This window comes from Pithys albifrons, chromosome 14 (genome assembly GCF_047495875.1).
Source record: "Pithys albifrons albifrons isolate INPA30051 chromosome 14, PitAlb_v1, whole genome shotgun sequence".
NCBI lineage: Eukaryota > Metazoa > Chordata > Aves > Passeriformes > Thamnophilidae > Pithys > Pithys albifrons.
Window position 1 is genome coordinate 307,833 of NC_092471.1, and position 13,747 is coordinate 321,579.

At 47.0% G+C, this 13,747-nt stretch overlaps 1 protein-coding gene across 1 annotated transcript; it reads left to right on the forward strand.

Annotated features, from left to right (window-relative positions):
* The first annotated feature begins 7,307 nt into the window (after nucleotides 1–7,307).
* LOC139678435 (adrenodoxin-like) lies at nucleotides 7,308–11,478 on the forward strand. Its single transcript, XM_071569266.1, has 4 exons — nucleotides 7,308–7,744; nucleotides 9,803–9,927; nucleotides 10,344–10,473; nucleotides 10,734–11,478. The coding sequence occupies exons 1-4, from the start codon at nucleotides 7,566–7,568 to the stop codon at nucleotides 10,852–10,854; spliced, it is 555 nt and encodes a 184-aa protein (XP_071425367.1). The 5' UTR covers nucleotides 7,308–7,565; the 3' UTR covers nucleotides 10,855–11,478.
* The last annotated feature ends 2,269 nt before the right edge of the window (nucleotides 11,479–13,747 follow it).

A 13,747-nucleotide genomic window follows, 5' to 3' on the forward strand; every position in this document is an offset into this window, starting at 1 on the left:
AATATTAGTCAAGGGATGGAGGATATGTTTATGGTCCTCCTTCTCATGGAAATGTATACTGTATTGTAAAGAAATGATATTTTGCAAGAAAACTAAGAAGCTTTCAGTATTATGGTGAGATCTGTAGACACATTTTTTATTTGTTAGAATATAGTGAATAGTTCTCCTTCCTCTCCATATTCCAGTTTAATTGGATAACTACTCCTCTTGGGGATGGGGGGGAGGGAAGTACTTTATCAAACGTTTGCCTGCCTTATTTTTTCTTATTTTATGTTGCTGTAAATTATATTGAAGGTTTTTGACCATTGTTTTTTCTGGATTATAATAAAACATCAATTCCTTAAGGTTGTGAAGTAATTCATGAGTCCATGTGCTTATCTACAGAGAGAACTTTGATATTAAGGCATTTTTTCCTGTTCAGAGGAGTTGTTTAAATCTATACCTTGTTCTTCCTGAAGTGCCAATAAAGTTTAGAGAAATTCAGCAGATTGTGTCTGGCTGGTTACTTAAGGCTTGTATTGAGCCTAGTGTGGGGTCTGTCAGCTGAGCAGGTCTGCCCTGTGGTGTTCAGAGGTCAGCCTGGTAGCTCTTGGAAATAAGGAGCTCTTACTTGCACCTTGCAAAGCAACTGCTTGAATAACAACCCTTTCCCTCTCCCCATCCCTTTGAGCTGTCTGACTGGGACCTATGCTGGAGTTCACATTTCTTTGTGGAGGCACTGAGTATAAATGAACTTGCAAATGGCCAGGTTGGATGGAGATGGAGAAGCTGCTGGTTGTGAGCACCCACTGTGCCAAATGTGTCTCCACCCCCAGGTCAGTGTGCAGAGGATGGCTGGGCCCTGGTGCTGCTGCTACTCCAACATTATGCAGGGCCTGTCCTGCCATCAGCCTGTGCTGGGGGTTTCAGCACAGTTTGCTTTGCAGCTGTCCTGCCGTGGCTGTCTCTCCCTGTGCTTCCCAGGAGTGGCTCTGGCAGTGGCAGAGCAGGGCTGCTGCCCGCCTTCTGCTGATGAACTGTGTGATCTTGCTCTGTGATTGTGAAGAGTGGCCTTGCAGAACTTTTGCCTCATGGTGTTGCACTGCAGGATAAGGTGGAGATTTCTTTGGAACATGTTAGTGCTCAGAGATCTGGTGCTGGGGGAGAAGCCTGAAATTGTCTATAAACAAAACGTGAAGTGTGGAGCAATAGGGACTTCTGTGATCGCCACTGGACATGGCTTGGATCCGATTTCTATAGGTGAGTTGTGGTTTTGTGCTTGGGTTTTTTTGATTTTTTTTTTCTTCCTTCCAGGATTCAAAGAATCTGAACACTGGAGGAATTGCATGTCTCCTTCAGTGCTACTGCAGCCTTCATTTGAGGATTGCACTGTTCTGGAAAGGTTAATCTCACAAGTAGGGGTCATGGTTTTTTCTGTTGCCCTTGCTTCTTAATGGGCAGTACCTGAGAGACTTAAGAGGCTTAGTAAGTCTCCATTTAGGTATATCTGTATTCAGTTTGTCTTTGGAAAGTGCAAAGCATTAAAGGCTCAAGGCTGCTTCTGTAGGGGACCATGTTGTTAAAATCCAAACGACCCTATTCTCCTAGTCTGTTGTCAGCTGTTTTGTAGTTTAGAATCAGAAATCTGTATTTAACCTCTAGTTTGTGTGGACAGCTTCTGTTGGATTTGCTAGTCTGTGATACGTTTCAGGTCCAGTTTAAGCTATACCTATGCATGTTGGACCCCATCTGCTTTTGTCTGTAGAGCAGGGGCAGAATAATGCATAAAAGGCTCTTAGAAGAGAAGGGGACCAGAAACACTGTCTTTTTGCAGGCTCTGCAGTGTTGCTTTATTAAACAGTGCAATTTACTAACAACTTCAAAGAAAAGCCAAAGTGTAAAATTTTCATTGAAGTCAGTTTGTTTGGTGGACTAATGCAACTAGCCTAAGATATGCTGACTCTGAGCAGGACACAGTAACTGAGGAAATAAGACTAATTGCTTCTTTCTTCTCTTGTTTGCTCTTTCTAAGGCAGGGAACTGCAAGGGTGTGGTCTCCAAATTCTGATTTATTTTGATGCAGACAAGTCCTGCAGGGACTTCTCTAGGTAGATGAGGAGCTTATTGGTTGCTTGCTCAGGCTAATATGTTTGGAGGAAGCATAAGCATTTCTCCAACATCCAAAGCTTGATAATGCAATGTACAAGTAAGGTGTGATAATTTTAGGCAGTTGTATGGCAGCAGCTTAAACATCTGCAAAGGCTGACTGTCTCCAGTGAGAAAGTGTAGAACACCTGAGGTATGGCTTCTCTGCACTGTGTAATCAATGGGACTGTTGTATTCCATGCCAGCCTTGCAGATATGCATAACTCAGTCTTGGCCATGCCAAGCCATATCTGTAACATACAGACATGTTATAGCAGGGTGTAATCAGAACAGGTGACAACTGGCAGAGAACAGTGGAGTTCATCTGTGACTGATGTCAACGTAGAACTGCTCCATACCCGTAGGCAACTTGATGCCACATACGATGTAAATGTCTCACTTGCAGAATAAGAGCTTATCTGTAAGGAAAATGCCCCATCTGTAGAAATACTCAAGGCCCGGTTTGATGAGGCCCTAAGCAATCTGCCCTAGAAGTGGCATCTCTGCCAGTGGCCAGGGGATTTGGACTAGATCATCTTTAAGGTCACTTCCAACTCAAGGCATTCTGTGAAAAAGCATCTGGGCTTCTATGCATGAAATGTTATGCTGAGGCTGTTTTTTTGTCTTGCAGGTTTGCAGCTCTAAGTGTGGTTTGTAGACAAGGGAGCAGGTCCCCATGTCTGAACAATGACTAAATGAACATCTAGTGCCAGATGGTGGGTGTCTGAACATTACTAGTAATTTTAAGATGGAGTTTTTCAGGATAGATGGCAGGATGAGGTGACTATAGCAAAAAGTGAAGGGTGGAATGAGGAGAAGACGTTCAAGGAGGAGTAGTGCTGAAAATGCAGAAAGTAAAACTGATGCTCCTGGAAGGGACTGTACTCCATCTGCTGGCCAGAATGCACTTGCTCTGAGCAGATGTTGATACACAGCTTTCTGGTGAGCTGAGCTAGTTGAAAAATTACAAGCACCCCTGATTGCTATTCCCTGTGGCTGTGCATCATCCTTTAAAGAAATGCAAGCCAGGGTTGATCTTGAGTCATCAAGATTGACTGAAGGGGGTAGGAGATACACTATGTTTTAGCTGGGAGGTTATGGCAAAGACTGTCTGTACCATACATACAGCAGCATTGCACTCTCATCTCTCTTTGAAGCATCCTTGACTGGATGCTTGAAGGAGAAACATCTGCAAGTGAAGGTCTTAGCTGGGGCACTGTAACTTCTTAGTGGCCTTCACCCAGCCAGGCAGCAGCTGTGTTGCTGGAAGTGGCTGCTGTCCAGAAGCCCTTGTTGTGCTTGCTTGTTGTAGTGTTAGCCCATCTCTAATTGCAATTCTGCCCTCCTGCTTCCAATGTAAAAAATCTGGTCCTTGCTCCTTTTGTTTGTGTCATTGTCAGAAGGTTGCTGAACATCTAGAGAAAGGTCAGAACAGGAAAACAGTAGATTTGAGAGATCTTATTTGAGAGATAGAGAAACTGAGGCACGTTTACAGTCTTCCCCACAAGCCCCCAGCCTCTGATGCAGTGTCTGTGACCTGAGCCCACTGAACAGTTTATCCTGGACCTGTGCTCAGTGCATTGCTTTGAGGCAGCAGCAGCACTCTGTCCCTGGGCTTGTGGGCTTGAAGACAGTCAAACCAGCACAAATTGTCCTGTTCACTTTTATCAGGAACTTGCTCTGGAACAGGAAAGGTGGTTGATGGGTTGTTATGGGTTTAGTCAGACCTAAGGGGAAGAGGGATTTTGGTTTTGTTCAGTCCTTTAGTTCTGTGTGAGCAAGCAGCCTGTATCTGCTTCCCTGCAGGACTATTTGTGAAGGAGTGGGCTCAGTAAGAGGGGAGGAGTAAGGTTGTTCTTGATTTTCCAATTAGTGAAGGCTGTCTTCTGGAAACCTTCATTATTCCTGGGTCTATGTGCCTGCTGCTCTGTCTACAGTCCCTGAGACTTCACTCATGGGAACAGCATGGACTTGCTGCTACCTCTAGCTAAATAGAAAGGGGCAGTGACTGAGCCAGAGCAGCTCTGCTTGCTGGCAAGAAACTCTTAACAGTAGTCAGAGGAAGAATCTCCAAAGTCCAAGTGTGCTTGTGGCTGTGGAGGGCTGCAAAGCTGTTGTGTAACTTCTGGTTGGATCAGGGCACTGCTGATTTTGGTGTTTACTTCTTGTACAGAAGTCGGTGATGAGGTGAAGTTAATGGCAGCTCAGACGTGTTTTGGACATTTGCATGAGTGTCTGTAGACTGGGGGAGGAGTGCCAAGTTATTTGGTGTGTGGGGCAGAAGGTACTGGACAATGTGTTTCAAGCAAGAAAACCACTTCCTTTGCAGCATGTGCCAACACATGGCTGGACATACAGGCACAGCCACTGCACTGACAGAGCATGGCCTGGTGACATGAGACTGAGGAGGGGAGGAAATGTGCCCATGTGGTCTGCTGGGAACTTAGCTTCTGCCAAACCTTATGTGAAACAGAGCTAAAGACTATCTTCAGCTGTGTCTGGCCTGCTCACAAAGTATGTGCTGACCTGTTAAGCAACACTTCAAGAAATTTTTTCAAAGCACTGGAATTTTTGCTTATTTGGTTTTGTTAGTTGATTGGGTTGTTTTTTGTTGGTGGGGTTTTTGTGAGAGGAGTGGTTATTTGCAAAGCTTTCTATTTTTGTGTCCTGGGCTAAATGGACACTAGTTTACTCTGGAAAGGCTGAATTTAATTCTAGGCTTGCTGCCAAATAGAATGGAGGGGAAAGGAGATCTTGCTTCTGCCTTTTCTCAGCATTTAAAACCTTAGAGCAGGCTATCCAAAATCCATAAGGGCCTGATTCTCTCCTGCTGCAGTGGGATTGTTCTTACTTTCACCAGGGGACAGTAGTCCCCTTTGCTGCACCTCATCTCCCTGCTTAAACCTGACTTCTATCCATTGGCCTCTTCTCCATCAGATGGCATTGACCTGTCACTTGTTGTGCTCAGAGTTTCTGGCAAGGTTAGAGGTCAGCACCAGCAAACACACAAATGTCCTTGCTGTGGGAACTGCTGTGCATATATCCAGTCTATGTCTCAATTCAAGGTTTGCTGGAGAGATAAGATGCTTTGTGGTTTGTTTGTATGTGCTGTGGCCCCATTCCTTGCGTCTCTCTTGGCAAGCCTTGCTTTCCTTCCATGGAAATGACAGAGTCAGAGCTGAACTGGCTGCTGCATCTCTGTAGTGCCTGAAAAATGAAGGCAGAACTGGTCAGAATCTCTCAGCTGCAGAGGCTACACAGAATGGTTTTGAATTCAGGGGTGAAATGCAGTCCAGGAATTTGGGTTTGAAGGCTGAAGTATTCAGGGCAGCTTGTAGGAGAGAGCAAACCACCTGCAAAAACTTACCTGAGTGTGAGGGCCACAGAGCAGGGGCACTGGTTAGAACAGACCACTGACCTCACTGCCAGCTCTGCTCTGGGATACAGGCAAGATGGGCAGGGAAGCCTACCAAGGACATTCCACAAGTGATTTGAAATGAAGATTTTTTTTTACATCAGCTGGTTTTGAGAGGTGGAATTGCAAAGTCCCAATGATTCTGGGCATGGCTTGGGCCATATGATGTGCAGCCATGCCTGCTGCTTTGGCATTGTGCCACTGCCCTGCTGCTGAGGGATATGCCTTTCCGTAGGTGGCATCTCTCACTGACTAGACCTGGGGTAGCACTTTGGACTAAAATCCTAGTGATACTCAGTGGTTCATCCCACTGTGTGCTCAGAGCTGCTGGCCTGAATGAAACCTGAGGGGCTAATCCTGCAGCAGGAAAACACACCGAACAGTTGTGGGATGAGCTGGGACTGGCATGAGGGTGCTGTGAGAATGTGAGTGCCTGTGGACAAGCTTACCATACTGAGCTGAGTGTCACCCACGTTCAGAAGAAGTGAGGCTTTGGTGAGTGATGCCCTGCAAATACAACTCCACATTATCTTGGCTCATGTCCCTCCACAGCCAAGCCTTGTGTGTTCCTTCTGTGTGTGTATGTCATGTTATGGGAACACAACTGCCCAGCCTGCCCTGAGTAAGAGGAAAGAAAGAATTGCGTGCTGCTCTACCAGTTGCAGAGTGACAGGTAATTCTAGAAACGCGATTTCCTCAGAAGAAAGACATTTCTTTAATCCTTTTCGCGTTGCCCATGGGTTTCTCTCCACTGCAGCTGAGAAGTGTTTGAATGCTTGAACACTTGCCTTTGAAACTACTGGACTGAAGAATGTATTTCCCTCCCAGCTTGTGGAAAATACTTCTATTCCTTAATGACTTCGATGCTTTTTTCAGCAAACTCAAGCATCCCCTTCCAGCCTGAAAGCTTTGGGTGGAAAATTTTCATTTTGGGGTGAAAAGCCAAAACTTTCCAGTTATCTTCAGAATTATGAATCCACTGTGTCTGTATATGTGTTGAGGGGTACATTTTCTATCCTGTTCTCATGCTATAGTTTGTTTCCCCTGTACGGATTGATTAGAGAGTCCAGTATTTAAGGGTTTTGCTTATACTGGCTACTAATATGTTAATGCATTAAAAAACTTGATTAAAGCAGATATCCAAGCATGATGAGCTGTTAATTTGGTACTGGGGACAATTCAGGCTCTTGAGATGAGAGCTGTTCCCAAACTCCACAGAAACAGTCTTTGTTTCTGTATTTTGAGTCCTCTCAGGCAAATTGATTTACTGTGGAGTGGGGTAGACTAAACCAGTGATGATGTTTCTGAGAATAAATAAGAATTTTCTTCTACAGAAGGTGTACTAGCCTGGAGTATCAGTTAGTGTGAAATGAATGATACCTATTTGTGCCTTTATGGTACTTTTCAGCAGAGAGTTTGGCAAATGAATCAAGTGGCTGCTTCTCACCACCATCATGTGAAGTAAGTCAATATTCACATTTTAGAGGTGGGACCCTGCAGTACTGGGGAAGGGAATGATGTGGCTGGGTGCTATCATGTCAAGAGCAGAATTCAGAAGTCCCATTGCTGTAGGAACTGGCCTGCCCCTGTCCTCTAGGCAGCAACCATTAGCACTCCAGATGCCCTCTTCCAGCCCTCAGCTCATAACCCCTTGTATGATTAGACATTACAATGAATATTGCCTCTGAAACTGGATTTTGTTCTGGTTCCTAAAAGGGAAGTCTAATGCAGAACAAAGTGATCATTGCTCAGGGACTGGTATGTAGAGAGGTGGTGTTCATGTTACTGTGCTTCACCCATGCCCTGATGAGCTGGGCTGTAGCAAGGTCCAAGCACAGTCCTTTTGTCCATCCTTCCTTCCTGCTTCCCCTCCTTCCTCCCTCCCTCCACCCCCAGGGAGGCTGTCCTACTTTTTTATTTTTTTCTTTCTTTCCTTTTTTTTTCTCCCTCTCAGCTCTACTTATAGGTCTTTAATCTGGCTGTCCTTGCAACGAACAGCCCGGGAGACACAGGGACCCAAAGCAGCATGATAGCTCGAGGCATCCTGGGGCTCATGCACCCTTTGCGAAGTGGACTGAATGTCAGCAAAATTCGCTTTATTTATCCTGGTGGGGTGACTGACCAGCATCACAGCCTAGCAAAGTGGGGGTCAGGAAGAGACTTCAGCTCCACACACAGGCTGCAGGACACCCCCAGGGAATCAAGGTGAGTCTGATGCTGGCCCTGCTTTGCTGTGTCTGAAGGGACAGACATGCACCCCCTGCCTTGCCTGGCAAAAGGGAGAGGAGAGAGGCCAGCACAGCCACAGCCTGTGGGAGGTGGTGGACGAGGCCACCACCTGTGGAGAGCAGATGCTTAGAGGAGAAAGGTGCTGCCAGGACCTGGTCCAAGGGGTGCTGCTCCCTGTCCTGGAGCTGTGGGGACCTGTCTGAGAGGTGTTGCTCCCTGCCCTGCCCCAGAGCTGGGAGGGTCACAGCCAGCGGCCTGGATCCAGCTCATGACAGTGACAACGTGATATAAGAATCCTTTGGCCCCTGGGGCCTAGACACCATCTTCTGAGAAGGGGGTCAGTGGGCAAGGTGTGCTGGGCAGCCAGGCCACCAGCCTGCTGTGTTCCTGCTGTGGGAGAGCTAGGAGGACCACTGGGTTACTCTGGGAATTGCAGGTTCTCTTGGGTTTCTGGTTCCCCTGCTGTAGGGGCAGAGCCAGGAGGGGGCTGTGTCTGCAGACTCATGGGCTGTGGCCAAGCTGGTGCCTGTTGAGGGCAGGGAGGTGGAGAATCTGGCTCGGTGCTTGGCTGCTGGGGATGACTCTGGGTACAATGGCCTGTGCAGGACCAAGGCTCCAGTGTCCTGCCTGGCTCTGGCACCAGGGACTTGTGCTGGGCTTTGCTGGACTGCTAGGTATGGGATGCATGGTCTGTCACGAACACGGAGCTTGTGTCGAGCTCTATGGCAAAAATTCCTCAGAAGCACGAGTTCGGAATGGCCTGTAAATGCATCTGGTCCCTGCCAGGGTGGAGGGCTCCTGGCTGGTCACCTGAAAGGGCAGAGCTGGTTGAGTGGAGGGGCCTGGCTGGCAGAGTCCCTCAGGAGGCAGCCCTGAGAGGCAGAGGAGTCCGGGAAGGCTGGGCATTCCTCAAGACAGAAATCTTCAGAGGGCAGAAGCCAACTGGCTCCTGTGCTGAAGGCTGATGAGGGGTTGCCTGGCACGTCACACTCCTCTGTATTTCCACAGAGGAACTGCTGCAGACTCCCTGCCAGCCTTTCCGCTCTCTGTTCTTTAGAGATAGTTCAGAAGGAGATTGCAAAACAAAAGAAATTTATAGATCTCCTGGACGAGCACCATCTGGGTCAGACTAATCTGCTGGGCATTGAGCAAAAGTTCTAACCAACACGCAGAAAATACAATAAACAATTTTGCTATATGACCTCACAGAAAAGTCATACTGATAACCCTGCTTGGTGGGATTTATGACAGCTCATGATCCTAATGATTTCTTTCCATTTGGTTTGTTGACTATGAAGTTCTCTCTGGCAGAACATGGAGGCATCTTGCTGCTTTGTATGGCCTTGAAAAGTATCTTATAGGGAAAACATTGACAGGGAGAAGAACCACTTCCTTGAAACCCCTTCACTAGTTTTCAGTGTCACAGAAAGTTTGAGATTTTACTCAGCCTGGGAGCTCTGTAAGCTGGTGATAGCCATGTCTTGTCACAAGAAGGCTCTGTGTCATGGAGTTCAGGAATGGATTGGGCACTTCATGGAAGAAAAAGCATTAGAATAGGAACAGTCGTAAGTAATCCTTTTGGGAAGGGGAAACAAAACATGAATGACAACAGCCCTTCTTGCAGTATTAGTACCTGATACTGAGCACTTTGCTTGTTATTACATCACTGTAGCCAGGATTAACATCCCAGGCCCAGGACTTGCAAATGCTTTGCCTGCCTAACACACTTCTTTTGTCAGCCTGCCCAAGCAGAGGCAGTGGGTGCAGAGCACCTGCACTTTTTCATGTGCAGATAGACATTTATTCTGAGGGATGTTTGATAAAGTGGGAAATATTTTGGGGCAACTCAGACTTGCCTGCCACTGAGAACTGATAATTTGAATAATTTCTGAGGTTCATGGTGTAATCCTTGGAGAAAGTGTTTGTATGCATGTTTTGCTTCACATGCCATATTTCTAGTGCTCAGCCACAAGATCTTAACTGTGGGTGTGCAGGAAAGGGTGGACTCCTGATTTTTGCAAACTTGTCTTACAGCTCCTCAGGTCAGGTGACGGTGCATTTTATAAATCGGGATGGAGAGCGACTTACGACCACAGCCAAAGAAGGGGAGAGTTTGCTGGAAGTGGTAGTCAATCAAAACTTGGCCATTGATGGATTTGGTAGGTGTTGCAGAAGAATATGTGTGTGTGCTCTAAGGACCAGTGGAGACTTGGGAATGATGCAAATAACTGTACATATGCCACTGTTCTGCTGAGAGCATAAAGCAAACTTCCCTTTCCAAAAGCTGCTTGCTCATCATGCTGACATGGCAGTGTGACTCCACAGTCACCACTGGCATTCCAGCAACCTCTATCAGTGTGTTTGGCTGTTAGAGCTGATGTGAAATTTGAAAGTTGGAAAACTGACTGTGATCCTCCCAGAGAAAAGGCAGGCTGAAACCTGCATCCATCTGTGGTGTTTTCTGGCATCTCTTTTGATGTGTTCCAGATCTGCTGAAGGAGCTTTTCTCATGCTGTTTCTGAAGATGGTCTCTCTCACTCTGTTGTTTTTCCTGATTTGCTCTTTTCTCCACCAGGTGCATGCGAAGGGACACTAGCCTGTTCCACCTGTCACCTCATCTTTGACAAGGACACCTTCCAAAAGCTCGATGCCATCTCAGATGAAGAGCTGGACATGCTGGACTTGGCGTATGGACTCACAGAAACGTAAGGGTGGCTCCCTGCTGGTCACAGCAGATCCTCAGGCCTCTGAGGCGTGTTCCCAGCACATGGCACCTCTTTCCAAGGGGACAGGGCTTGTTCTGTATTACAGTGGTGCCTTGTGAGCTGCATTCTCTTAGGGCACAGGAGATCTTTAATAGCACCTTTAGTGAAAACCCATCTTGGACCAGACATCCTAGTGTGGGAGGGGATTTTCTCCCTTTTCTGGGGAAACAAATGAGCCTCACTTCATGTTTTCTTCTCAGATCACGCCTTGGCTGCCAGGTGCGTGTTAAGAAGTCAATGGATGGCCTAACAGTGCGGGTCCCCATGGATGTGTCAGACATTAGGAGGCAGCTGGAGGTTGGAAAGCAAAGCAAAACATAACTGAAAATGACTCCTGCACAGCTCACATCCTCATTTAGGTGGGGCAGGGTACTTTGCTTTTGGTTGACACTATTGCTTTTTGTGGATGGCTTGCAGTAGAACATAGAGACCTGATTCAGTATAAAATGTCTGTTTGGCAAATCTCTTATTTAAACAAAGTTTAATGCTTAATAGGGTATTTGGTACATGTTTTAAGTGCTTAAATGCTCTGCTGAAAGCAACTGGACTAAAGTGTATGGCTTTATATTTCCCTGGGTGAGTGTCAGTAAACATCTGTACTGTATGTGACTCACCCTCTCCTTTGGGTTTTAAGAATTCCATTATGAGAAACTGCTGAGAATTTTGCAAGGCTTGGCTCTTTATATATAGAGCAGATTTTTCCCAGTATGGGAAGCTTAAGAAGAGATAGCTGTTCACAGGTCACTGTACTAATGGGTTTGATGATGTTGGTGACATGACTTTGATAACATTTGCATGCTGACTGTTCCTGTAAGTGGGAAGCACTTCTGTAAACTTGAGTTGTTACAGGTCCCTGAATTGTTCTGTGTGGGGGTCAGTCACTATCTCCAAATGTTAAATTTTCCCATTGCTGTTCTACAGTACATGTCAAATAAAATTCTAATAAAGAGGCTTTTAGGCCTACGAGATGTGCTTTTCTAGTACCACAAGCCTGGCTGGAATAGAGTGAGTTGGATGGAAATTTGGGGTGCATTAAGCACAGCATCACTGGTTGGTCAAAGGCAGTTGATTGTCCTGCTCTGCTCTACATTGTTGTGGACTCACCTGGAGTCCTGTGTGCAGTTTTGGGCACCACAATATAAAAAAGGCATTAATGTAGTAGAGAGTGTCCAGAGCAGGGCTCTGAGGATGGTGAAGGGTGTGGAGGGGCCATAGAAGTGGCTGAAGTCACTTGGTTTGTTCAGCTGGAGGAGACTGAGATCAGACTTCATTGGGGTCTTCGACATCCTCTTGAGGGGCAGGTACTGATCTCTTCACTCTCATGACCAGTGACAGGACTCGAAGGAATGGCTGGAGCTGTTTCAGGGGAGGTTTAGGTTAGATATTAGGAAAAGGGTGGTGGGCACTGAACGGGCTCCCCAGGGCAGTGGTCATGGCCCCAAACGTGCCAGAGCTCCAGGAATGTTTGGACAATGGGACGGAGCCAGGATGGGATTGTTGTGTTGTCCTGTGCAGGGCCAGGAGCTGGACTGATGATCCTGCTGGGCCCTCCCTGTTCAGGACACTCGGTGGTTCCAGGGCTTTGATTCTCTGGAATGTGTGAGGCATAGCCTGGCACCAGCCCCGCCGCTGCCCTTGCCAGGGGCCCTGCTGGGCACCGGCTCAGCTGGTGAGGGACACTTTCTAAATCCCCACAATAGGCTCTGATTTCCTCTCTGGTTCTTCATGCAAAAATAATTTTCTCTGTGTCAGAATTCCATTCTTAGCAAAAGGCTAACCTGCAGGGTAGAGTTCCTGGCATGGGCCAGAACCAGGTGCTGTAGGAGGGATGGCAGCAGGGTGGATTTTTTGTAGGGTCCCAGCCCTGTTCTGGGATTGCTGATGTGATGATGTATTAGAGTTTCAGAGGCTTGTGACTGGCATTTCACATATGCCAGGGCAAGGCCAATCCTTCCCCAGGGTAGCCCTTTGCTTTGTTCTGTATCAGTAAACTCTGCCTATTTCTCTCAAACCTCTTCTCCTCCACCTTGTCCCAGGTTTACTGTAATAAAACATAGAATAAAAATGGATGAAATGAAAGCAGTAAACTCACCACTTTGAGTACCACTTCAAGTCTTTCCCCACTCCTGCTGCTGCCACTGTCCCCTTGCATAGCCAGGGTGACCTGGAGCTGGAAGTGCCACTCCTCAGCCCCCACCCCAGTGGGAGCCGGAGCCCAGGCTGCTGCTGGACCTGCCAGCTTTCTGCACCCACAGGGCAGCAGGGCAAGGGAGGGAGCAGCTGCTGGCTCAGAAGGCTTGAATGATTTGTGTTTGTCCTCAGAATGTGGGTGACCTCTGAAGAAAGAGTTTCTAGGACAAGCTGTTAGCTCTGATGTGCAGAAGGTCAAAGTAGCCCACACGAGTCTTTGGTGGGGTCGTCTGTCCTGCAAAGGTGCCAGAGGATAGCAAAGAGGCCTCTGCACAAAGTTGCTACCTGCAACTGATGGGGGAGAACTCACTGTTGGAATGTCAGAATCAGGACTGAGAAGACTTGAGAATTGATTGAGAAGGATTGGGCACTTCATCATGTTTCTGTCAGCCTGCAGGATAAGAAGACAAATCATACATGCTGAGCACAAATGAGAAAAGGCTGAACTGTGTGAGTAATTTCTCTTCAAGGCAAATGAGCTGGACTTGTTTGGCTTTGGTCTGTACTGGGAATAGGCCCTGAAGGCTCCTCCCTTCCTGGATGGCGACCATAAAACAGGACTTTCTGAGTGACTGTCTCCAGTGGGGCAGTGAGTGGGTTTTTCACTATGTGTGAGGCCAATTTGGTCTAAACCTCTTTGATCTAAAAAAGAGCAGAGAAAGAAGGGAAACCTATCTGTGTCTCAGGGCTGTACATTAAGGGAAAACGTGGCTTTGCTGGGGCAGAAAGCCAACCAACCGTTTGTGTATTTGGTATTTCTTGTTATAAGCAAGTTGACTGCTGGGGAACTTTTATAAGACTTGTCTCTCAGAGCTGCATTATTGCCTGGGTCATGGAAAAGGAGTGTTGCATGTTTCCATGCCCAGAACTGTGGTTTGTGCTACGTTTTGCAGGATTTTGTTTTGTTTTAAATATAGAAATACGATTACTAGAGGGCTTGGTTAGAGCAGCTAACCAGGGAAGTGTGCCCATATTAGGCAGCCTAAAATGAGGCAAGGAAAAATGTGTGTTTTGCCCCACTTGT